Source organism: Mercenaria mercenaria, chromosome 3 (assembly GCF_021730395.1).
Source record: "Mercenaria mercenaria strain notata chromosome 3, MADL_Memer_1, whole genome shotgun sequence".
Classification (NCBI taxonomy): Eukaryota; Metazoa; Mollusca; class Bivalvia; order Venerida; family Veneridae; genus Mercenaria; species Mercenaria mercenaria.
The window spans coordinates 78,578,513-78,602,827 of NC_069363.1; the positions used below are offsets into that span (position 1 = coordinate 78,578,513).

The 24,315-nt window shown below is 35.1% G+C and overlaps 1 protein-coding gene across 2 annotated transcripts; it reads left to right on the forward strand.

The window, feature by feature from the left end:
- Positions 1–727: 727 nt before the first annotated feature.
- LOC123546527 (DEP domain-containing mTOR-interacting protein-like) lies at positions 728–24,315 on the forward strand. Of its 2 annotated transcripts, none has more exons than XM_053539003.1 (9): positions 728–993; positions 18,215–18,393; positions 19,591–19,711; positions 20,036–20,214; positions 21,086–21,268; positions 21,758–21,946; positions 22,275–22,345; positions 22,780–22,884; positions 23,652–24,315. In XM_053539003.1, the coding sequence occupies exons 1-9, from the start codon at positions 893–895 to the stop codon at positions 23,787–23,789; spliced, it is 1,266 nt and encodes a 421-aa protein (XP_053394978.1). In that variant the 5' UTR covers positions 728–892; the 3' UTR covers positions 23,790–24,315. The 2 variants fall into 2 exon arrangements, with proteins under 2 accessions (XP_053394978.1, XP_045188815.2); XM_045332880.2 differs by lacking the exon at positions 728–993 and adding an exon at positions 17,512–17,938.

Here is a 24,315-nt window from a genome sequence, read left to right on the forward strand (position 1 = left end):
TGAGTATCCTATTTCAGTTTAATTAAATGCCTGTTTTTTTTTTTTTGCAAATCAATATCAAAATGAATAGACTACTCGTTTTAGAATGTCGTATTTTTTTGTCTGCAGGTAGCAAAAGACACACTTTTATTACATTGTATACTTTTTTTAATGTCATACTAGTAGTTTATTTGAATAAAGCATTTCTTGAGTCCGTTGCAAGGGAAAATACAAATCATGCATATATACATAATTGGTATTGAGTTCTTCAGCGGAAATATTGCGCGACTTCAAGATTCTGCGAAAGAACGAGTGCATATTTTCATTACTCTGCCATTTGCAATCTTCTATATAGGACGTAAATTAGCTGTTTAGCCTTGGTAAAATTTTGCCGTTAATGAACTTTTTAACGCAGCGAAACACAAAATGGAAAAATATGTCAGGTCTTAGATACTATGTAAGTGCACCACGTATGTAATTATTCATGAACCGAAATGGGTTCAAACCAATTACTTTCAGATTACACTCTTTGTTGGCACCTTATCCATACATAGATTCGAACCTTGCCATGGCATGGGTCAAGCAGGGTAGGTATTACAGACAGGTATTCAGCGCACCTTAGATACTCTATTTGTGTAGATAACTTATACACAGTGTATCCTATTATATGTTCTGAAATAAGAGAAATATCACTTTTATCAATGCCCTAGTCCTCGATATCATCATTATTTATCTCGTTGGAGTATGTTGATAAACAACCCATCCTATCACCTCAACATAATTGTGCAATTTTATCTTGGTTTACATCCATCCGGTGTCAGAAAATAAAATATTGAACATAAAATAAACACAAACAGTCGTTTCCTTCTGCCAGACATAAACAGGAAGTGACAGACATAAACAGGAATTGGTGATGCTGGGGACTGCCGTTATTGCCTCAGGGAGCTATCGCAGAAGCAGATCAGGCAGCTTTTGTAAAATTAACGAGATTTACTTAATAGGAGATCAATTAAGGTAAGTGACACATTTTCTTCATTGCTAATCCAGGACACGTTTTGTTTAATTAAACTCACTGGTTATGGCGTCAAATACTTCCAGCTTAGGCTGGAACGGCAGCTTTTGATACGGGTTTGATAGGAATTAGTCCTACCCGGGTTTCCATTTGTAAAGGTTCGAATACTTTCGACGGGTTGAAGCTAAGGTGCAAACAACGAAATACCAAAATTTTCATATCGTTCACTATATACTAATACTACAAAAGAAAAATATCTCTAAATTATGAAATGGGAAAACGAAAACTTTTACGCAGACAATCACACTTGTTTTATGAAGGTCTAGCCCGAAGTAACAAGTAAAGATAATCAAGTAGCAAGTAACTTGTCCCTGACTATTGTTCTAGCATTATATCTGCCTTAGATCACTCTAAAGTTCCTGTCCTTGGAAAAATCAGCAGTTGTATCATATGAGGAAACCGCGTGGGATTTAAACAAACGACCTCGTGGTCGTGTGGTCGTATAGCCCACCGGTTCTTCGGCTTCTGGGTTGTCAGTGTTTAAGCTGAACTAGTTGCTAGAAAAATCAATGATTTATAACATTTCGTGAATAGTGCGATCAATTCGTAACAGAAAATGCCAAAATACTTCAGAAAATGGGAAAAGCACCAAAATTGGCACAGCTATTTATTAAAGCATTAAAAACATTTTTTTCATGGGACCCATTTGATATCTGTCAAGATGGCCGATATGGCGGCCATTTTCCAAAATGGCCGCCAAAACTCAATATTTACCGTAGAAGATTCTAATGAAAGGTCATTATATTTACATTCACCCCCAAAATGCACTAAATATAAATGTATATAATAAAATAAATCCTAAATTTGCATCAAATGCAAAAATAACAATTCAAATGATGTTAGTTTCTTTCTGTTTCCATGGTAACGGCAAAAATCTAACCTTTAAAACTTAGTTTAATATTATCATTGTGTAGTTTTCATATTTTAAAGAATATTTGTTTAATATATGTAATTTATATATTTCACTTGAATTCCCTCCACAGCAGCATATTGAAACATTGTTGTTATTCCCTTACCAGTATTTAGCCAGATGGGGCTTATGGGTTGCCCCTGTATGCATGTCAATACGTCAGCCATGCAGAGTGGGATACTGCAATAACTTTGAAACTACAGCAGAACTTTTCATGATACTTGGTAAATGGATAGATGGCAGTGCAGAGAATGCCAATGTCATTTAAATTTGTTCCTATGGCAACAAATGTTGTTGCTATGGCAACAAATAGTGCACGAATATGACACAAAGTGTCATCCTGCATTTCTTCAAAACAAGGAGAGATTGTTTCTTGAGAAATTTTACATAGACAGAGGGACAAATTGAGAACATGCTTGTTATCTTATTTTCTCCTCTTGTACATTATTTTGTCCGTCTGTATGTCGGTCCATCATTTGCAAATGGCGGATTCTTCAATAACTTCAAAATTGCAAATTCTAAAGATTTCTTTATGAAACCTTGTTTATAGATGGTAAGTAATATGGAGAATGTGAAGGTCAATTAACTTAGTTCTATATAAAATTGTAGTTTCTTTGACACCAAGTACGACAACTACCCCTTTCAGTTTGGGACTTCGAAATGCAAGAATAGATTATAGCGACAGGCTAGTAGGATCAAATGAAACAATGTTCCTTATTATGCACCCGCAGTCACAATGTCTGCGTAATAAATTGCTAACTGTGTAACAAAAAAGAGTAAGGCTGAAAATATAAAAGTTGCTTTCATGGACAACACTTAGTAACTATTCTGTGAAATATATTACTCTGAACAGTGAGCTGAAATCTGAAATAAGGTACATGTCAGATACTCTTGTCAGGACACACAAGCACGAGATTGTCGGCAACTTTAGTTAACTTGCATAAGGCAGTGCAGAGCATTTCAGCACGTTTGACAAATTACGTCTTCCTCGACAGGCTTTATCGAGGTTGCAAATGCACTTGAGGAGCTATTTGTGCGAGACTCGGGTACTTGAGACAAAAACTATTGGAAAGGTTCCAATATATCAAAGATCTCTCTGGTCAGCCTTATTTATCTTGACTACGAATTTTAGGAAAGTGATAGAACACCCAACACCCATATGTGCCCGACCTAATGGGCAACCTTTTTTAGTATGTTCAAGAGGTGTAGCAGACGATGCTGGAATGCACATTATAGCCCTAATCTATATGTGAACAGATGGTTAATCAAGCTACTTGACATGTTTTTCTGTAAAGAAGAGTATCGAAAGCCTCCATTTATACCCCAGAAATATAATACGAACAGTTTGCTTGTAGGAAGATGTAGAAAATGCATTTAAAAGCTTGATTCACCGGTAAGCGCGAGCTGTACTGGTTAGTTTTGTTTGACAAGACAGTGTTATTCTTACATTGGACTATTTAACTGGAAGTACAAATGGTAAATAGATAATATTTGTCATCTTAAAACTAGTAATTTAAATTGGTATTTAAATTGTGTTTCGAATGTGCCTGTGCTCATTAGAAAAATCCTCAAGTACTCACATTTAATTTAATTTTAATTTCAGTAAAATGTCCAGAAATAGATATTAGAGCACATTTTTCTTGTAGAAATGATAGATTCTGCTCTTAATCTATACCCCCGTTACACTCAGCCACGTTCCCACTACGTCGTAAAAACTAGCAGGACGCAGTAAGAACTTGTACAATGTAGAAGAAATGCAGTAGACTCCGATAAGAACATGATAATTAATACTTATGGTCTATATGAGTGTAGAGAACGCGGTCGAATTTTGGACATGTTCAAAACAAATGTAGTGAGAACGCGGTTTTTTTTTTAGTAATGATTAACTAAAACCTAGTAGGACATAGTACAAGCGTGGTGTGGACGGGAAAGGCTGCATGGCGTGCTCACTGCGCTGTCATTGGGTTATCATTGCGTTCTTGCTACGTCAATGGAGTTCTTACTACAACTTATCTACGCTTGTGTGCTATGACCATGCTACGTGCATGCCACATTGTAGTATACCGCATAAGGTTATTAATACGTTCTTTCGGTTTTTAACACATCTATGTCACGTTTGCAGCAGGTTCTCGCCATGATTGGTTCAGATTCTGAAAATTAAGTATGAATACTGGATCTTCGTTTTCAATCAGCAATGGGTATCGAACATCATCAAGAATTGCCACATAATCATAGACTCAGCAGCACTGGCAGCTTGTAGTGGAGTTTTGGACCTCCGTATATCCTTCACACTGCTTTTGCTTATTCCATCGCAGTCTCTCTATAAGACTGCTCTTTTTTCTTCATTGGGGCGTTGGGGTGGGGTGGGGGGTCGTCGTTTATTGTAATTTATGGTTGTTGAGTGTAGATGCGGACACAATTATGTCAATATAACTTGCAGAAGGAATGGAAAAAAGAGGCGCATGGCGTAGTATTTATATGTAGCCGAAGAATGCAGTGAAAAGGTGAGAAGCATATGGTTAAAGCATGGTAAGCGAGAGGTGCAATCTGATTGATCGTACTAAGAATGTAGTAAGAACACACTGGACGTGAAGAAGCGCGTGGTAAGAAAATTAGTGTGAACGTGTTACACGCCATGAGAACCTGGCAAGGATGTTAAAAGCGCGCAGGATGAACTTTAGAACTGCACATTTTTCGAGTTTGATCCCCGTCCCCACCGCGTCAAAATTTTCAGGAAGCAGTATGATCTTCATGGTCTTTGCCTGAGAGTGATCAGGGCATTAGTGACTGTACATTATATGTTTATGACATTAAACTATAAAACCATTGTTATGGCACAATGTGCTACAATTTGACAAAAACAGAATATTACAGGGACATGCAAATGTAAATTTGATTACGCTGATCAACCAGCAATGACTTTTTCCCAAAGATATCATGATGATCTGACAGGCCAGGGATGTTCACATGGCCTATCACACTAACATAATGAATGAATTATATAGTTTTATTAAGTGTCATTAGTTCTCTTAGTGTAAATAAATTGAAATGAATACAGCAACACTTACAAATTCTGAGTCACGAATACTAATGGCAAAGTGAAACACATGTCATTTATTCACTAATACACATTACAGACTAAAACTTCGTTTGCTCAAACTCTGATAATTCGAACACCATTCTTCAATTAATCTATCGTCAAGTTCCAGACAAATTCCTTTATAATATATTTTTCGATCTCTCATACTACCGATAATTCGATAAATTTAGTCGGTCCTGATGGGTTCCAGTTATCGAAGTTCTAATGTATTTATAATTAATTAATTTACAATTGTTGTAAAGTTCTGCACAGGACTGTTGCCATTTTAAACATTCTTGATATGCCAATTACCATTATATACTTAATTTTGATTCATATAAATGCATTATGACTTTTCTTCTGCTTAATAGCACATTTTATCCAAGGAAGACAACTTTTTTCATTTTTGTTGGAAGAGCGGTATTTTTGTTAATATAATATATTTGGATTTATTCAGGCAGGTGGTTTTAGCTTATAATACTGATGACTGTAAGTGTCAATAGAAATTTTATATATAATATTATGTATTTTTGAAAATATATACATATATGGCAGCCATCTTGGATTTTTCGGCCATATTGGATTTTTCGGAGTGGGTCTCATGCTCATTTTTAGTATTTTGCCCTAAAGTAGTTATGTACCAGTTTCATGCTTTTCCCATTTTCTGAAGTATTTTTACACCATTTTACTGTACTAAAATGATGCCTTGAGGAACAAGCAATGTATCTATCCACCTCTGAATTCGACAAGTCGCCATTAATTAATTATTACCTGAGAACGATTTATCATTAAACATTTTTTTCAGGAATATTTCTTATTAGGTTTGTGACTAAGATTCTTCCCTGTACTATATTTTTCCAACTTTTGTTTTTTTAACTTCTGTGCCACTATTATGGGACAAAATGATTATTTAAAATACAACATCTGGTGTTCATTTTAGCACCACATCACGTTTATGTAATTTATTTCAGTATATTAAGTGCCATTTTGTGCGTTACGACGGTATAAACTACACTGGGATTTCATGCCATTCTTGGATGATCTGCAAGAAGTCCCGATGTTGCTGACTATTTTGTTCATGTTTCTTGTGAATGACATCAGATCGCGCGTGCAATCGGCGGAAAAGGCCATCCTTCAATGTTTTTGATCAGAAAATAAACGCTTTCTTTCTTTCTATACAACACATACATGTAGTAGAGAAATGTAAATATACAAATGTATACTTAATATGCACAGTATAGACGTTGAAGTCTTAGGCACCATTTTAAGGGATTATACCATATAGTGAATATATAATTTGAAATGTGGAAGTAATGTGGAGTAAACTTGCTGTTAAATCAGATATAAAGAGTAAAATGTGCACTGCAGATGGCATAAACTTGAAAATGATATGACGGACCTTGCAGCATCTCGAGTATACATGCAAAATACAGTTAAAATGCCACGCTTGGGAGATCAAATGTTTTTTATTTTGTGATTTTTTTTTAAAAAATTTGTGATGGTGTTAGGAGAAGATAGTATATTCGTTATGATAGGCATTTACGTATTATTATTAAGCTATTATAATCGTTGGACGTAAATTAAGCTAAGAGCGCAAATGATTTTCCGTAAAAGCCGAAAGAAATGCCGAAATACCGTCTCATAATAAAGAATGTCGTCTGTTTCATGTTTTGTAGATATGACAGATAAATTCTTGCACACTGCACTATCATTTCTCGAGATGTAATCTCCCACACCCATGACAGATAAATCTCGCGTTCATTATGTTTTTTTTTTCTTTTCTTTTTTAAATCGATAAAAATTAAACACTTTAAAACCTCTATCTAGCAAACATAATTTTATCTACATCTTTTAACAAATGTGTAGAGTTTTTTCAAGAGTTTGAAATTTCGGTGTCAGTGAAAAGAAACTTATGAAACTCTGCTCACTTCAGTTGAAACATGTTAAAGGGGCTGTATGAAATGTTTCTTGTTGGGTACAAAGCGATAGAAACTTTTCAAGTCTTCATTTCTGTCCTTTTGTGACATTTTTTTAGATCTAGAAATCAATTTGCATTCCTTTGTCATTGTAATTTTTTAAACAAAGTTATCAGAATGTCACAATGAATACGGAAGTGTAAACAATTATTATAAATATTGCGCAATGAAATAGCGGATTATTATACCTCACTTTTGTCTACAATGGTAAAATCCCATTACCCGAAAAGGAGATATTTTGACTATCAGAAACATTTTCAGCCTTTTTGACACGTGACCAAGCGAAAGTGACTGTCAGGTCATGTGACCGCGCTGATATTTTGAATGTCATATAAGGGCAAATAACTGCTTCTGGTGTCTAGCCATATGATTGCCTCCCTTGTACACAATGTCATATTGTAATGACGTCGCTATTCAGTGTGTACACAACTGATTACCGCGCTAAAGATGAAACTGTTGAATTAAATGAATCAAAAACATTTTTAAAACTTTTTTTATGTATTTAGTTTTGTTCGGTATAATAAAATAAATACCATATGGCAGCGTGTGTGACACTGATATTGTCAACCCTCGGAACAGAATGTCACCACTCGGCTATCGCCTCGGGTGACATTCTGTCCTCGGGTTGACAATATCAATGTCACACATGCTGCCATATGGTATTTATATAATGTCAAATAACTATGCGTATATTAAATATAAATTGTTACATAATACAATGACTATATTTAGGGAAAACGTTTAAAGGGCGGAACCCAAGGGGAGTGTGTGATGGGTGGGGAGCACAGCCGGATATCAAGTTTTGGTGGGCATGAGCGAACACCTGGGTAGAACAACTGATATTACACAATCCAGCTGGATGGCTTCGTCGTATAAATATACGAACGGGGCTCACGGGTGAATGAATGTTGCAGTAGGCACCAGAAGGTGTAACTCATCCAGAGACATTGCTTACCGTTATTTACCTCGCAATGACATGTTATTCTGCTAGTGTATACGTATAGGTGCGTACGTAATTTCATATCTAGTTACTGGTGAAGCTGATGTCATGGCCATGTACATAAGCACGCCGCGATCAACGTGACACAATCTTAACTATATTTAGAATTAGATAAAATATCAATAAACTTTCAAATGGCCCGTGTTTGACCATGCTGTTACTTAAAATAGTAACAAACAAGTAACAAAGTATCAAAAATGTTTGAAAACTGTCCAGAAGATGGCGTAAGACAAGGCCATATTTTGGGATATTTTGAAAACATAAAGTTCACGGTCTTGTTAATCCGATAGTCATTCAAGGCTGTCCATCATGGCAATGCTACTTTATGACCGTCCTTTTAAGACAGTTATTCAACTGCTTGTTCCTTGACTGTTAAGCTGAAAGGACACTGTTTTATTAGCTAACTTGTAAGACTGTTTAATAACTGTTTTAAAAATGAGGAACATAGATTTTGTGGTATACCAAAGAGCCTTGCAGTATATTATTAATTGTTTGCCTTTCGGAGAAAAAGAATGTGTATACTACCACATGGAATTTCTGAATAAACTGAAAATATTCCACATTGGGGAGAAATTGCGGTATGTTTCTTTTTTAGATATTTCTGAATAGATTTCGAAACTCACCCTTTTATTGTTATTGGGTCACATTTAATTTTCATACCTCTCACTTTATTTTGCAGATTAGAATTCATCAAAATCTTTGTAAAATTAACGATATTATAACATTTTTACTTACTCATACAAAAGGATTATGTAAACTGGAAAAGTAAAACTGAAACAGCGTTCACATCACATTTCGATGCCTAGTGACCCCATGTTTTTGTATGATTTGACAGAGTTGTAACTGCTGAACAAGAATTAGTAAATAAGATGACCATAAATAATATGCAAGAATCATTACAGTCACGTATGGCATGTCAAACGTTGCTAAATTATATATGTATGTTATTATTATTGTATGTTTGTTATTGCTATTCAACGTCTTGTCAGTCATATTCTAAGTCATTATTGTTATTCTATATTTCGTTATTCTTATTGTATCCTTGATATTGTTATTCAATATCGTGTCATTCATATTCTAAGTCTTACCATTGTTATTCTATATGTAGTTATTCTTATTGTATATAAGACATTCTTATGGTAAACGTCATTATTGTTATTCTATATTTCGTTATTCTTATTGTATCTTTGATATTGTTATTCAATGTCGTGTCATTCATATTCTAAGTATTACCATTGTTATTGTATATGTCGTTATTCTTATTGTATATTCGATATTCTTATATAATTATGGTAAAAGTCCTCATTGTTATTCAATATCTGACGATTCTATTTACAAAACGTGTCATTCTTATTCTATGCTATGTGATTGTATTTGTATAGCGTCGGTGTGTTATTTATATCGCGGGAAATCGCACATACAATAAGAATATCAAGCTTACAAAGACACTAATGAAAATACAACAACAATAATTAACGTCTTTTACAATAAGAATATCGAACATACAATAAGAATAATGACATATAGAATAACAATGGTAACACTTAGAATATGAATGACACGACATTAAATAACAATATCAAAAATACAATAAGAATAACGAAATATAGAATAACAATAATGACGTTTACCATAAGAATATCGAACATACAATAAGAATAACGACATATAGAATAACAATGGTAAGACTTAGAATATGAATGACACGACATTGAATAACAATATCAAAGATACAATAACAATAACGAAACATAGAATAACAATAATGACTTTTACCATAAGAATATCGAACATACCATAAGAATAACGACATATACAATAATAATAGCAAATTTTAGAATATGAATGACACGACATTAAATAACAATAACAAACATACAATAATAATAACATACCTATATAATTTAGCAACGTTTGACATGCCATAGTCATGTTTTACTGCAAAATGATAAATCTTACACTGTAATAACTGGATTCATTCATTCATACATTCATTCAGCCAAATGGTCATTATTCCAGTTAAAAAGTCATTCATCCAGCCAAATGGTTATTTATCCAGCCAAATGTTCATTTATCCAGTCAAATGCTCGTTCATTCAAGTTCATTTATTTATTCATTTATTCTGCCAAATTGTCATTATTCCAGTAATTTATCCTACCAAATAGTAATTCATCCAGCCAAATGGTTATTCATCCAGCCAAACGGTTATTTATCCAGTCAAACTGTTATTCATCCAGCCAAATGGTTATTTGTCCAAGTGTGTGAAGTTGGCGAGAAGTTCGACATTCGACATTGAACACTGGATAAGAGAACAACATTGAACATTTGAAGCGTGAAGTTGGCAATAAGTTAAACTTTCGACATTGAACATTCGATCTCAGAACGACATTGGACATTGAAACTGAAAAGGACATTAGACATTCAATTTCAAAATGACATTGGACATTCGATACCAGAAGGACATTGGACATTCGATTTCAGAACGACATTGAACATTCGATACCAGAACGACATACGACATTCGATTTCAGAACGACATTGGACATTCGATACCAGAACGACATTGGCCATTCGATACCAGAACGACATTGGCCATTCGATTTCAGAACGACATTGGACATTCGTTTTCAGAACAACATTGGACATTCAATTTCAGAACGACATTCGACATTCGATACTAGCACGACATTGGACATTCGATTTCAGAACGACATTCGACATTCAATTTCAGAACGACATTGGACATTCGTTTTCAGAACATTCGTTTTCAGAACGACATTCGACATTCAATTTCAGAACGACATTGGACATTCGTTTTCAGAACGATATTGGACATTCGTTTTCAGAACGACATTGGACATTCAATTTCAGAACGACATTCGACATTCGATAACAGAACGGCATTGGACATTCGATTTCAGAACGACATTGGACATTCGTTTTCAGAACGACATTGGACATTCGATTTCAGAACGACATTCAATTTCAGAACGACATTGGACATTCGTTTTCAGAACGACATTGGACATTCAATTTAAGAACGACATTGGACATTCGATACCAGAACGACATTGGACATTCGATTTCAGAACGACATTGGACATTTGATACCAGATCGACATTGGACATTCGATTTCAGAACGACATTCGACATTCGATTTTAGAACAACATTGGACATTCGATTTCAGAACGACATTGGACATTTGATACCAGATCGACATTGGACATTCGATTTCAGAACGACATTCGACATTCGATTTCAGAATAACATTGGACATTCGTTTTCAGAACGACATTCGAAATTTAATTTCAGAACGACATTCGACATTCGATACCAGAACGACATTGGACATTCGATTTCAGAACGACATTGGACATTCGTTTTCAGAACGGCATTCGACATTCAATTTCAGAACGACATTGGACATTCGATTTCAGAACGACATTCGACATTCGATTTCAGAACGACATTGGACATTCGATACCAGAACGACATCGGACATTCGATTCCAGAACGACATTGGACATTCGATACCAGAACGACATTGGACATTCGTTTTCAGAACGACATTCGACATTCGCTTCCAGAACGACATTAGACATCCGATTTCAGAACGACATTGGACATTTGATACCAGAACTACATTGGACATTCGATTTCAGAACGACATTGGACATTCGATTTCAGAACAATATTCGATATTCGCTTCCATAACGATATTAGTTATCGTTTTAGAAAGCTTCTTCACTGTCACAGATTTTGAAGTGTCCAGGATTGTTAAGTCTGGATTTCTTACATTATATGCCTTTTTCACGTATTTGCAAATTCTTCTTCCAGGGTGTATTTGGTAACAGGTGTGTTTTAGAAGTTTTATACATATATTATTCGTCAGTTTTCTATATATTTCTTGTGTCAGTGTAAAATATTTCATTCTGTAATGATGCGGTATAAGCAACAAATAGATTAGTAGCTTAAATGTCATTGTCATACTTAGAGGTCAAAGGTCAAAGAATTGCAGTTTTCCTTGTCCGTGCTGTAATTTAGTAATGAAAATTGAGGGATTCATAAATAAGTGTTTGCCTCAGTGGGATAGTCTGTCAAATGTAAATACTGGAAAGGTGAGGTCACAAGTTAATACAGCTTCTCTTATCTGGGCTGTTATTTAGCAATGGATGGTGATGTTCTGAAAAAACTTGGCAGAAATGTTTGCTGCAATCAATTTTTTTATAGTATCATAAATGTTAGTCCTTTTGACAGCTGGCTGCATCTGCTCTATATACTAGTATGTCACTGTACGTGAAAAGTATTTTATGTGCTGAAATTTTAACGAATGTTTTAATATTTTTTTCTTCATACGTTAATGCTGGTGTAAACAATACTTAAAGCAATTGTATTAGTTGCCTGTATAGTTATGTTACTAACAGCAAAATCAAAATGTGAAACTACTCTGTCAGTGTGCGCTATATATTATAATTAGTATTAAAATTATGCATCTTATCACAGTTTTAAGTGTTCTAAATATTATGCTACTGCCAGAAGACTAACATTAAGAGGTTTCCAGGGATAGCTATGCTGGCTCTTCTAACACCGACTATGTCCACGGCAGCTTACTAGATCCATCCCGTGGAGCCGCTTCAAATGTATTGTTGTAAGGTTTATTGGCTAACCGGGATATTTCGCTGCTTAAGACACAATTGCTTCCACAATTGTTAATAGCGAAGAGAAAATATATGGCTGAATAGTAAATTTACTTTTTTGCTCGGTTTTGTGTAGATATTGTAAACGTAAACACAATATGCCGTGTCATTATCATTTCCCAGCACCTGAAGGAAGTTACCCTTTCTAACTGTACTATCGAAAAATGCGACACAGTGTTTCCTCCCATTACTACTACTAAGGCAAGTACGTATAAACTGAATCTGAAATTCAGCCGAGTTATAGATATACTTTGACATTCAAAAAATGACCTTTGGGCGAGTTCATTAACTAAGGTGGATCTGGTTTTCGGATAATGTCGGCTGATGATTTACGTAAGAAATAGGTATGTAATGTAAGTAGGGCTGTCATCGATAGAAACGATATCGATGTATCAACGATATTTTTTTGTCGATCGATTATCGATTCCGATTTCAAAAATCGTATATTTTACAGAGAGAAAAAATATTCTGATAATCCCATTCGGACCCTCCAAAAACTATTAAGTTCACAAAGTTGTAAAATTTGGTTAAATGCAAAATAAGTGAAGGCAAATAAAATGAAAGATTTTATTAATTTATTTTTCTTTTATTTCATAAATACAAATACAACACAATCAAACAGTAATATGAAAAGTAGGCAATAAAACTAAAAATAGCACTTACAGGAAGGTATATAGTATGCTTACGAACAAATACATTGTTAATCTAACTTAATAATCGATATATCGATGTATCGTCGATATTTATCTTCTGATATATCGGTATCGTCGATATGCCTAAGACCCAATCAATGACAGCCCTAAATGTAAGAAATGAACCGGTTTGCGATCAAAGACTGCTCAGCGTATTGGTAAGTGCGATTGCCCCTGATACATGGCATGCACACAACCTGTGGGTTCAAACCCCAACAGAATTTCATTTTATTGTATTATGAATCAGAATTCAAAAAGTACGTAACATATTTTATTGCATGGACTTCAATATTTACTGCTTTGAATTATTTTGCTTCATTTTCCCCATTCGTGCCCACCCGCTTTGCGCAGTAGGGAGAGCGTTTGTCTATGGATCGCGGGGTCGGTGGATGTTCTCCGTGACGATTTGATGAAAGACATTTTGTCTGAAATCATTCGTCCTCCACCTCTGATAATTCATGTGGGGAAGTTGGCAGTTACTTGCAAAGAACAGGTTTTTACTGGTATAGAATCCTTGAATGCTGGCTAGGTTAACTGCCCGCCGTTACATGACTAAAATTCTGTTAAAAAAAAGCGTTAAATCCAAAACAAACAAATCAGTTTTCCCATTCGTTTTCTGTTACTTTTTTCTCTCTAAAAATTAATTTCATATCTGAAAAAAGTATTATTTCAATTCACAAATAAACAAGGTTAAGATAGAAATTGTTCATATCACGGCCCCGGTGCAGTCAATCCGGTAGCCATTTGTCCAGCTTCAGGGCACCTGTGTTTATAAACAAAATCTTTGCTCCCTGTATGAAATTTTACAGCTGTTAAAGACCTGTATTTTTGTTCAAAATTACAGTCATGATTATTTCAAATTTACACCTGTAGATTTCATTATCGACATTGATTTTACAGCTGTAAATTTTAATTTACAGCTGTCAAACGACTGTAAAACAGTTTGAATTATGCAAATGAGATACAGCTGTAAAAAATCTTACAGCTGTAAAATGAAAAGTTACAGCTGTAAAAATGAAATAGTTACAGCTGTAAAAATGAAATAGTTACAGCTGTAAAATGCCTCAAAGTTACAGCTGTAGAAATATTACAGGTGTTGAAAAAGAAGACATTATTTTAAGGGACGAAAGCAGAGGTACAAAAAGTTTTAGGATGAATTTTAATTTTCTAGAAAAAATGGCAAAATAAATGATCTTGTAAGTAAAAAAAAACAGTAATGAAATATGTTTACAGTGTATCATTTGCAAAATTCAAGAGTAGGATAGTCAAAGTAGAAACTGTGCATCAGATCTTGTTTTCTTTCTTTGTCATGAAAACATATGACAATTTTGTAATTATTTCACTTAAACTTATCAGCTTCAAATATAGTGTCAATAGTTAATGCATATACATATATATATGTCCTGAATAATAATATAGATGCACTTACTCAATAATAGTTAAAATTCCAATATTTTAGAAAATGTGGTTTCTTTGTGAACTTCAGTTATATCCCGCCAAAATTTAGTTAAAGATGGCTGACAGTACTCATGTTTCCCTCCAAAAAAGTTACAGCTGTAATTTTGAGACAAGAATATTTTACAGCTGTAACTTTCAACTGTAATTTTTTACAGCTGTATTTTTTGAGAACTGCATGTTTTACACCTGTAAATTTCAATTGTATTTCTGGTCATTTTCCACTTACAGGTCTTTTACAGCTGTAATTTCAAAATACAGTTCATTTACAGACATTTTACAGCTGTAAAACAGTTCCTTTTTTTCGTACAGGTCAGCTTAGATGAGATAAATGCCCATAAACCATAAATAACTCATTACCAGAGGTGTCATTCTTGTGTTCATTTTCCATCATGTTAATACATTTAAAACAAACAACACAATAAGAATGAAAATAAAAAAAGATATGTGTCGACAGCTCGTTTTGAACTCGCAAGTAATAAATACAAAGAAAAACAACTTACAGATATATAACATGATTAACAATTTAAAGGCCGCCTTTCAAGGACGAATACCTACTTACTTAAGATGCTACTTTTAGCCAATTTTCGTTTTTGATTCGAATGTCCAATGTCGTTTTGGATTCGGATGTACAATGTCGTTCTGAAATCCAATGTCTAATGTCGTTGTGAAATGGAATGTCCAATGTCGTTCTGAAATCGAATGTCAATGTCGTTGTATGAATGTCGTTGAAATCGAATGTCCAATGTCGTTCTGTATCGAATCGAATGTCGTCTGAATTAAATTCGAATGTCGTTCTAAACGAATGTCATTTGTTCTGAATCAATGTCAATGTCGTCTGAATCGAAAGCCAATGTCGTTCTGAAATCGAATGTCCAATGTCGTTCTGAAATCGAATGTCCAATGTCCAGTGTCGTTCTGAAATCGAATGTCCAATGTCGTTCTGAAATCGAATGTCGAATGTAGATCTGGTATCAAATGTCCAATGTCGTTCTGGTATCGAATGTCGATCTGGTATCAAATGTCCAATGTCGTTCTGAAATCGAATGTCCAGTGTCGTTCTGAAATCGAATGTCCAATGTCGTTCTGAAATCGAATGTCGAATGTAGATCTGGTATCAAATGTCGAATGTCGTTCTGGTATCGAATGTCGAATGTCGTTCTGAAATCGAATGTTCAATGTCGTTCTGGAATCGAATGTCGAATGTCGTTCTGAAATCGAATGTCGAAAGTCGTTCTGAAATCGAATGTCCAATGTCGTTCTGGTATCGAATGTCCAATGTCGTTCTGGTATCGAATGTCCAATGTCGTTCTGAAATCGAATGTCGAATGTCGTTCTGAAATCGAATGTCCAATGTCGTTCTGGTATCAAATGTTCAATGTCGTTCTGAAATCGAATGTTTAATGTCCAATGTCGTTCTGAAATCGAATGTCCAATGTCGTTCTGAAATCGAATGTCGAATGTAGATCTGGTATCAAATGTCCAATGTCGTTCTGGTATCGAATGTCGAATGTCGATCTGGTATCAAATGTCCAATGTCGTTCTGAAATCGAATGTCCAGTGTCGTTCTGAAATCGAATGTCCAATGTCGTTCTGAAATCGAATGTCGAATGTAGATCTGGTATCAAATGTCGAATGTCGTTCTGGTATCGAATGTCGAATGTCGTTCTTAAATCGAATGTCCAATGTCGTTCTGAAATCGAATGTCCAATGTCATTCTGGTATCGAATGTCCAATGTCGTTCTGGATTCGAATGTCCAATGTCGTTCTGGATTCGAATGTCTAATGTCGTTCTAAAATTGAATGTCCAATGTCGTTCTGGATTCGAATGTCCAATGTCGTTCTGAATTCGAATGTTTAATGTCGTTCTAAAATTGAATGTCCAATGTCGTTCTGGATTCGAATGTCTAATGTCGTTCTAAAATTAAATGTCCAATGTCGTTCTGGTATCGAATGTCCAATGTCGTTCTGAGATCGAATGTTCAATGTCGAAAGTTTAACTTATTGCCAACTTCACGCTTCAAATGTCCAATGTCGTTCTGAGATCGAATGTTCAATGTCGAATGTCGAACTTCTCGCCAACTTCACACACTTTATTTGTCCAGCCAAACAGATACTCATCCAGCATAATGATTATTTATTTATTCTTTGAATAGAAACTTTCTGTTAACAATAAGCTCATCCGGTGGTCTTTATTCAGGGCAAGGCGCTTATCAAGGTCACTTGTGATGCATCGTCTTTTCACACGTATCAAAATATGTGCACATATATTGTCACTTATCAACATGAAGGTCAGCAATACTGGTACAGCTTAATTTCGTAACATCCGCTTTGGACATTACCTAATCAAATTTCCGGTTGAAAAACCGGAACAAAGGTTATAATTGAGTTTAGAGCCAGTCTCACAATACAACATTGTCATTGGTCAATTCCATTGCGAAACAGCCAATCATATACTGGACAGGTGTCCAGTATCTGGACCAGTTACTGACCGATTCGGCTGCCCCCGTAATGTATGATCAGCCGGACAATTATCTACAAAATATACTTACAGCTGCATACACACTCTACAAACATGTGAAAGAACAGGCCATATCAGTTGACGTTATCATATGAACTTGTCACATGAGCTCAGTTTTATAAATTACTTAATCCGTTGTTATTTCTTACATCATGAAATATAACCACGCCAGCCATTGTCAATGTCATATTTAAGTTTCTATTGAGTATTTTACACTTAAATTCTAAGAACACTTGTGAAATCATATGTTCTGTGTTTATGTGAAGAATATTTAAATCTGATTTAAGTGTAACTTAGTCCGGTAACTTTATAAAATATAGCCATCAAGTATATGCTTAAATGGATATATAGATTATGAATACTTGTGGATTATCGTTCTTTCGTGATAACTTAGGGGTATACTATGCCATCTTGGGATCGCCTAAGTTTTAGGCTTGTTTATGTGTTAAAAAAGATCAGTGGAGATATAGAAAGAGAAATCGAGATGTCAAACTTTGTTGGAAACATTGAACGTTTTGAACATATGGAGATTTTATTGATAGGTGAAAAGCTAAGGTAATACATAATGCTTTTGACAAATATTTGTAGAAAAACTAAAAACAATTTGTAGAGTAAATGAATGTAACATTTCTTAGATAATCAACGTTTTTGAGTGTTTTTCTTCTGGTCTTTGTGCACGTAGTTTGATTCTTTAGAAGCGGAATTGTACATTCATTACCTGTGATGACAAAGTCCTCTCCTGAGCCAGTGTATTCAATATATACCATATGTAGTCAGGCTGATAGTATGTATCGGCAAGTTCGAATTACAGAAAGTGATTTTGTATTTCAGGGAAGCGCTGCAAGATGCCAGTCTCATAAAGAACCGGAAGTATCATCTGCGCACGTACCGATCTTGCATTGTGGGTAAAGAACTAATAGACTGGTTGGTTAAAAATAAACACTGTAATTCGAGGGAAGCAGCAATAGATGGCATGAAAATACTTCAGCAGCATTCACTCATTCACCACGGTATGTTGAATTTTAGAGTTAAATTTATACGCAACATTTTTATTCCAAAATATTACAAATTTGAAATAACAATATCAGGGAAATCAAATGTACTGGTTGGGAACCATTTTCCGGACACATTTTTATATTTCGGCTCCATTAATTCTTAAAAAAATATTTGACATAAATGAAGTCCATACTGCACAAACTTCAGCCCCTTTGCATCCGATGTTGTAATCAGCATCGCGTTGTGACGTAAAATATGGGTTCCGCGGCCTTCAATGGGTCAATTAAATGAGGTATTTTCCGTCAGAACCAATTTCCGTGACAAATATATTTGACGGTGTTTATGGTTTTAATATTTGGATTATCAATATAAGTAATTAATCATTATCTTACAGATTTTTTAATCATTATCTCTTTCAAAATTTGCACTTGGAAACATACCGAAGTTCATAGCAGCTAGTAAAGCAAACCGAGGTGATATAAAAAAATCGAATTCCTTTGTTGGAAACTTGAATCCTTTGAATCCATATGAGAATTATTAATTAGTGCAAAAAATCGGTAACCCATATGCATTTTGACGTAAATATTTGGTGAAAATAAACAATGTAAAAAAGATGTAATCAGTCAGAAATCATTTATGGTAGGTTTTGGCATATTTATTCTTACAATTGATATTCACTGTGTGACAAATCCGCGCATGGCAGTGTATCATTATGCCCGTATTAGAGCTGAAAGTTGTTCACGTTCAATTAAAAAATGTTTCGGAAGGTGAGTGATCATCAAAAACCCAAACATTCATACAGCCTTATTAAAGAGTAATGTTGTTGTAGACATGAAGAACAAACATCTAATGTTCGAGGAACACAATAACATGAATAAAAACGAAATAAAGCGGTATGTGCAGTGGTACGAAACTGGTCCAATTCCGGAAAAACAATGTCCAATAACCAGTAAAATCTCTAAGTTCTGATATGCATATGTTTATTTTTGAAAACAGAAATGCAGAAGATATTATGCAAAATATTGTGTTCGGGAATATTTCTCTGTGTGAATGTATATGTTCAGTGTCACGGAAGGGCACCTTGGGTCTTCCTCCATGACCAAAGCTAAAAAGTCGCCATATGACCTATAATTTTGTCGGTGCGACGTTAAACTCAACGAAAAGGTTTAATATGAAAGCAATAAGGGTAACATTTTAAAATTTTGTTGCAGTTTGTGACGACCATGAGATTAAAGATGAAGTGCTCTTTTATCGTTTCCGACGAGATGACGACACATATATGCAGGACAAAGATTTGTCTCTCTTTTACAGGGCTTTGGAATTATATAACGGGTACGTAAAAACACATTGAATGATCTTACAGTTTTGATATAATCTTGGATTCTTAGAAATACACATTGCATGTGTGTAGTTTATGACGAAAACTGTGTTGTTATATTCAACGTAATCGGGTATAAATAGTGTAACAAAAATGTCTTGAGCTCTCTCGTTCTAGCTTGTACCTTCCCTGACAAATTCTCCTGAAGGAGACCATGTATGACTGGCGGTGCTGGGTCCCGAAACGGAGAATTACAGAAGTTGGGTGGTTGTCATTGAGTAGACCCAATATGTCTTGTAATCTAAAGAATAAAACATTTCATTGTTTACCATTTTTAGATTATCGACAAGAACAGTTGGTATTATACGAAGTTACCAGCAAGATGGGGAGCTATACAGAAATGCCTTCCAGGGGTCTGAATTTGTCGACTATCTCCTGCGGGAGGGTACAGTGTACAGCCGAGAAGATGCTGTAATTCTCGGGCGTAGGCTGTTGGAAAATGACACAATCAGACATGGTATGTAGAAGATTTTCTGCACTATTCCTTAAAACAACAACTTATACATGCATATGTTTCTAGCGTCTTTCTTGTGTCTCACTTTTTTATAATTTTGAAGAAAAAATGCTTTAAGACTTGAATATTGCTTTCTTGAATACTGGACGGGAGTTTCTGGTGTTTTCTTCTGGTGCCTCGAAACTCTCGTATATCGTACAGTTATAATTATATTTTGACGAAATACAGGATAAAAAACAAAAACCTAGATAGTCCCTATCTGTTCCTTACAATGTATTTTTCAATTAGAATAAAAAGTTATTTCATGAAAAAAAATAAACAATATTTCGCTGTAGTTAAGAAAACAAAACTAGAATTCATGCGTTGATGCGTTGTTGGTTGCTTTTGTAATATCATGACGTAATTTGTTCACACTTTGGTTAAATACACTGCAGTATAAGAAAAAAGTGCTGTAAGAAAGTCGTTTGTTTTCTATTGTGTGTTGAATATGGCACGCAAGAAAAAAGATTCTATCACCGGCTGTAGGGGCAGAGAAGGGATATCTGGTCTTCGGGTGATGTTAATGCGGTAACTCGGCAGAGCCTCGTTACTGCCTAAACAGTTACCCTCCAGCCGGATATTCCAATCTGTACCTGCTGCCAGTGAAGGAATCTTATTGTCTTTTTCTTCATCTCAAGTTTTTACTTTGAAGGCAAAAACCAAAGGATCTTTTAAATGTTCCTTTAATTGAGATATTACCTCTTAGTAAGGATTTTAATTGAAAGATACAGTATATATACTCACAATGAGATAGTGTAGATCAATTTAAGTCAGATCTTGATCTCGGACTCAAAACTTCATATTTGTCTTTTTATCGTTTTATTTATTTATAAAGTGACTGACGACTTCCACTTCCGGGATGATAGCCGTCTGCTGTACCAGTTCACATTGGATTTCTCTCAGCGGCGCCATCTTGCCGAAGTATTCAACTACGCACCACACAGTCAGAAGCGGCACGACTTGCAAACGGATAAGGCATCTTCAAGCAGACGACAATTTCAATTTCATACGCCAAAATGTGAGTTATTCCTACTGCATCAATAAGCACTAATTTCGCGCATTATAAAGTGGTTTTTTGTGTGTGTGTTTTTCTATCTTTGCATGTGCATTCGATTAATTTTGTACATATGAATTTATTGCAAAAATCTTTGCCACCCTCCTGGTGTATTCAGATAAACGTTTCCCAGAAATGAAAGAAAATGGTTTAACCCTTACCCTGCTAAATTTCAATAATGAACTTGTCCATCTTTCTCTTTGGACAGTACCATTAACTGTTAATAGGGGTGCATACAAAAAAGATACTGACTGTTTGGCAAACAGTGCAGAGCATGATCAGACTGCACGGATGTGCAGGCTGGTCATGATCTACACTGGTCGCAAAGCGAGAATCAAACGTGTTCAGCGTGATATGGGTTAAACCATGTACGAGTAGGCTATCTTACATATTTTATTGCACCAGGTCTTCACAAGTATGGCAAAATGATTATGCCATTTTATTGTTTCATAGCATCACCAACACACTCACCAGAAAGAGTTAGAAAAAGACGTTCAACATGCGGTAATTCCGATTCAGAAGGTGGCCGTGGGAATGCGAGTAGTGCCAAAGCTGACAGATTAAGGAGCATGTCGGGTGATTCCGGAAACGGAACGGACTGCAGCGAAACTGCCACAGAACAATTTGGAACTACACGATCTGGTGAGATTTATTCGAACGCGTTTAATCTTAAACCTGTAACTGTGTTACTGACTGCCTCTTTTAAAAACTGGCTGATTTTTTTGGTCAGCCTTACCGTTTTGCCTATCTATATTTCAAAAACTTAAAAAATTAATTCTACTGGAGCTTGACAAAACATTTTTATGAAATCGCGCAGTATTATTTCATTATCAGATTCAGTGATATTCAAAAGAACCTATATTGTAATCGCTAGGCTTGGTTAGGCATGGACATTAGGTATGATAATCTTTCTGAAGGACATCTGGGACGGCTGTTTTGTTTGACAGCATCTTTATATTTTCCTTTACAGTTTTACTCCGGCATGCCTCTGTGGATGAACTGGAGTCCCCTGACACTCCTTATATCAAGCAAACAATAAAAGTAAGTCAGATTTTCAACATCTAACAAGACAAAATAATTTCCAAATACCTGGTAGCTGAATATAAGAATCTTTCACTGGTTGAAGGTGCAGATGGAAATATCTGGCTCTAGGAGAACTGTTTAGGCGGTAACGAGGTTCTGCCGAGTCACCCGAGAGCCAGATATTTCATTATCATACGAGTGCGCTACTTGAAATATTGTGTTCTTGAAAATATTTAGCGGGCAATTCCGCGGGAATATCAACTCGTGGATTTCAACCTTTAACAATAAAATGTATGAGACTTCTTTTTTGTTTGTCGGGATTAAATTTCGTAGATTGGCGCAATCACGAATTCAAAGAAACTAAGTCTCCCAAGAATACTTATGATTTCACTGTACATGCAAATAGGAACACTCAGTTATTTCCTGATAAACGTAATAAAATTTCATTTCAGATTCAAAGTGACCCGGTGGGCTATGGTTTTGTTATACGAGGAAATAGTCCTACTTACGTTCAGGCGGTAGATCCAATGGGTCCAGCGGCCGTTGCTGGTCTCAAGGTGAGTCATGGCTAAAAAATAACGCAAAATGAAAATCATGTTAGCAGTTCTTTAAGATATTTGCCTAATTTTGGATAATTGTTTTCAGACATATATAAATCGTTTCGTGGTTGCCAAGTGTATTAAATGGAAGCTGTTTTAAGTGCAAAAATGTGACACTGCATGTGTGCAGTTAACAGCATATTTATGTTCCATTTTTTTCCAATTGTTATCTTTGGGTTTATCTATTTCTTTATCTTTTATCTTAAATATTTGTGTCAGATGTTTGTCACTATCCTTGTCTAAACACACGTCTCATCTTCTATTTTTACACCTGATTTTAAGTAGGACTGGTCCGAATGATCAAAAGGTTATTTAATTAGATGTACATCCATCCTGATTTTAAAGGAAAATGTAAATTAAAAACTTATTATTTTTGTGGTCAGCATCGTCACTGATGTAAAACTCATGTGCATATTGTTCATACAAATTTGATAACCTTTCCCAAAATGTCCAATTGAAAAAAAAAGTTAATTTGTTGCTAAGTAGCAAACGCTTATTAAAATTAGCATAATTATGAATGTAATGATAATTTATCTAAACATGTTTTCATGCAACCTAAATCCGAATCCCTTTGATAATAAAACATAATGTAGTTGCACATGAATTTTCTGTATATATAACACTTGTATGCGATCATGAAACTGAAATGCGATGGTGTTCGAAACCAAAATGGACTTGTATACACTGGATCATGGGTCTTTAATAGACTTTATTATTATTTTCAGGTTCGCCAGTATTTATACTCAGTGAACGGAGTTTACGTGTTGAGGAGTGACCATAAAACTGTTGGAAAATTGATCATGCAAAGCGTCTCGCATGTCACACTTGTTGTCATGACACATAAACGTGATGCGGGATTGTGATCACGCACAAACTGTATTCCTCATGATGGACTATGTAATTAGCGGGACGGTTCCTTCAAGTTCAGACAGACTGAATAAGATGGATGGAGAAGCAAAAAAGTTGGAGTTGAGTGACATGCATACCGCTTATTGTCAGTTGTTTATTTTGTAATGTATTTATTTTCAAGGACGATCGGTTATGTGCAATATTGTTGATATTCTGTGATTCTTAATTCAATTAGTTTTCACGTGCGGGCCCAGGATTTCGTGAGGAAGTGGGTGCAATTCACTCAAATTGTTGCCGGGCCAATAATTATCTCAAGCAGGTAGCGACTTTGAGTGCGGGCTGGAAAGAGATTTTGGAACAATATATGGACGCTGTGTTGATAGTCTAGCAATATTAGGTATTGAGTAATACATCTATTTTTGTTGAATTTTAAAACGTCAGTAAATTTGAACTTTATTTTGAATTATATTGCCATCATACATACAAATTCAGTGAGATTGCGTTAAAACGTCCGACATTTTCAAATATCTTTAATGCTAC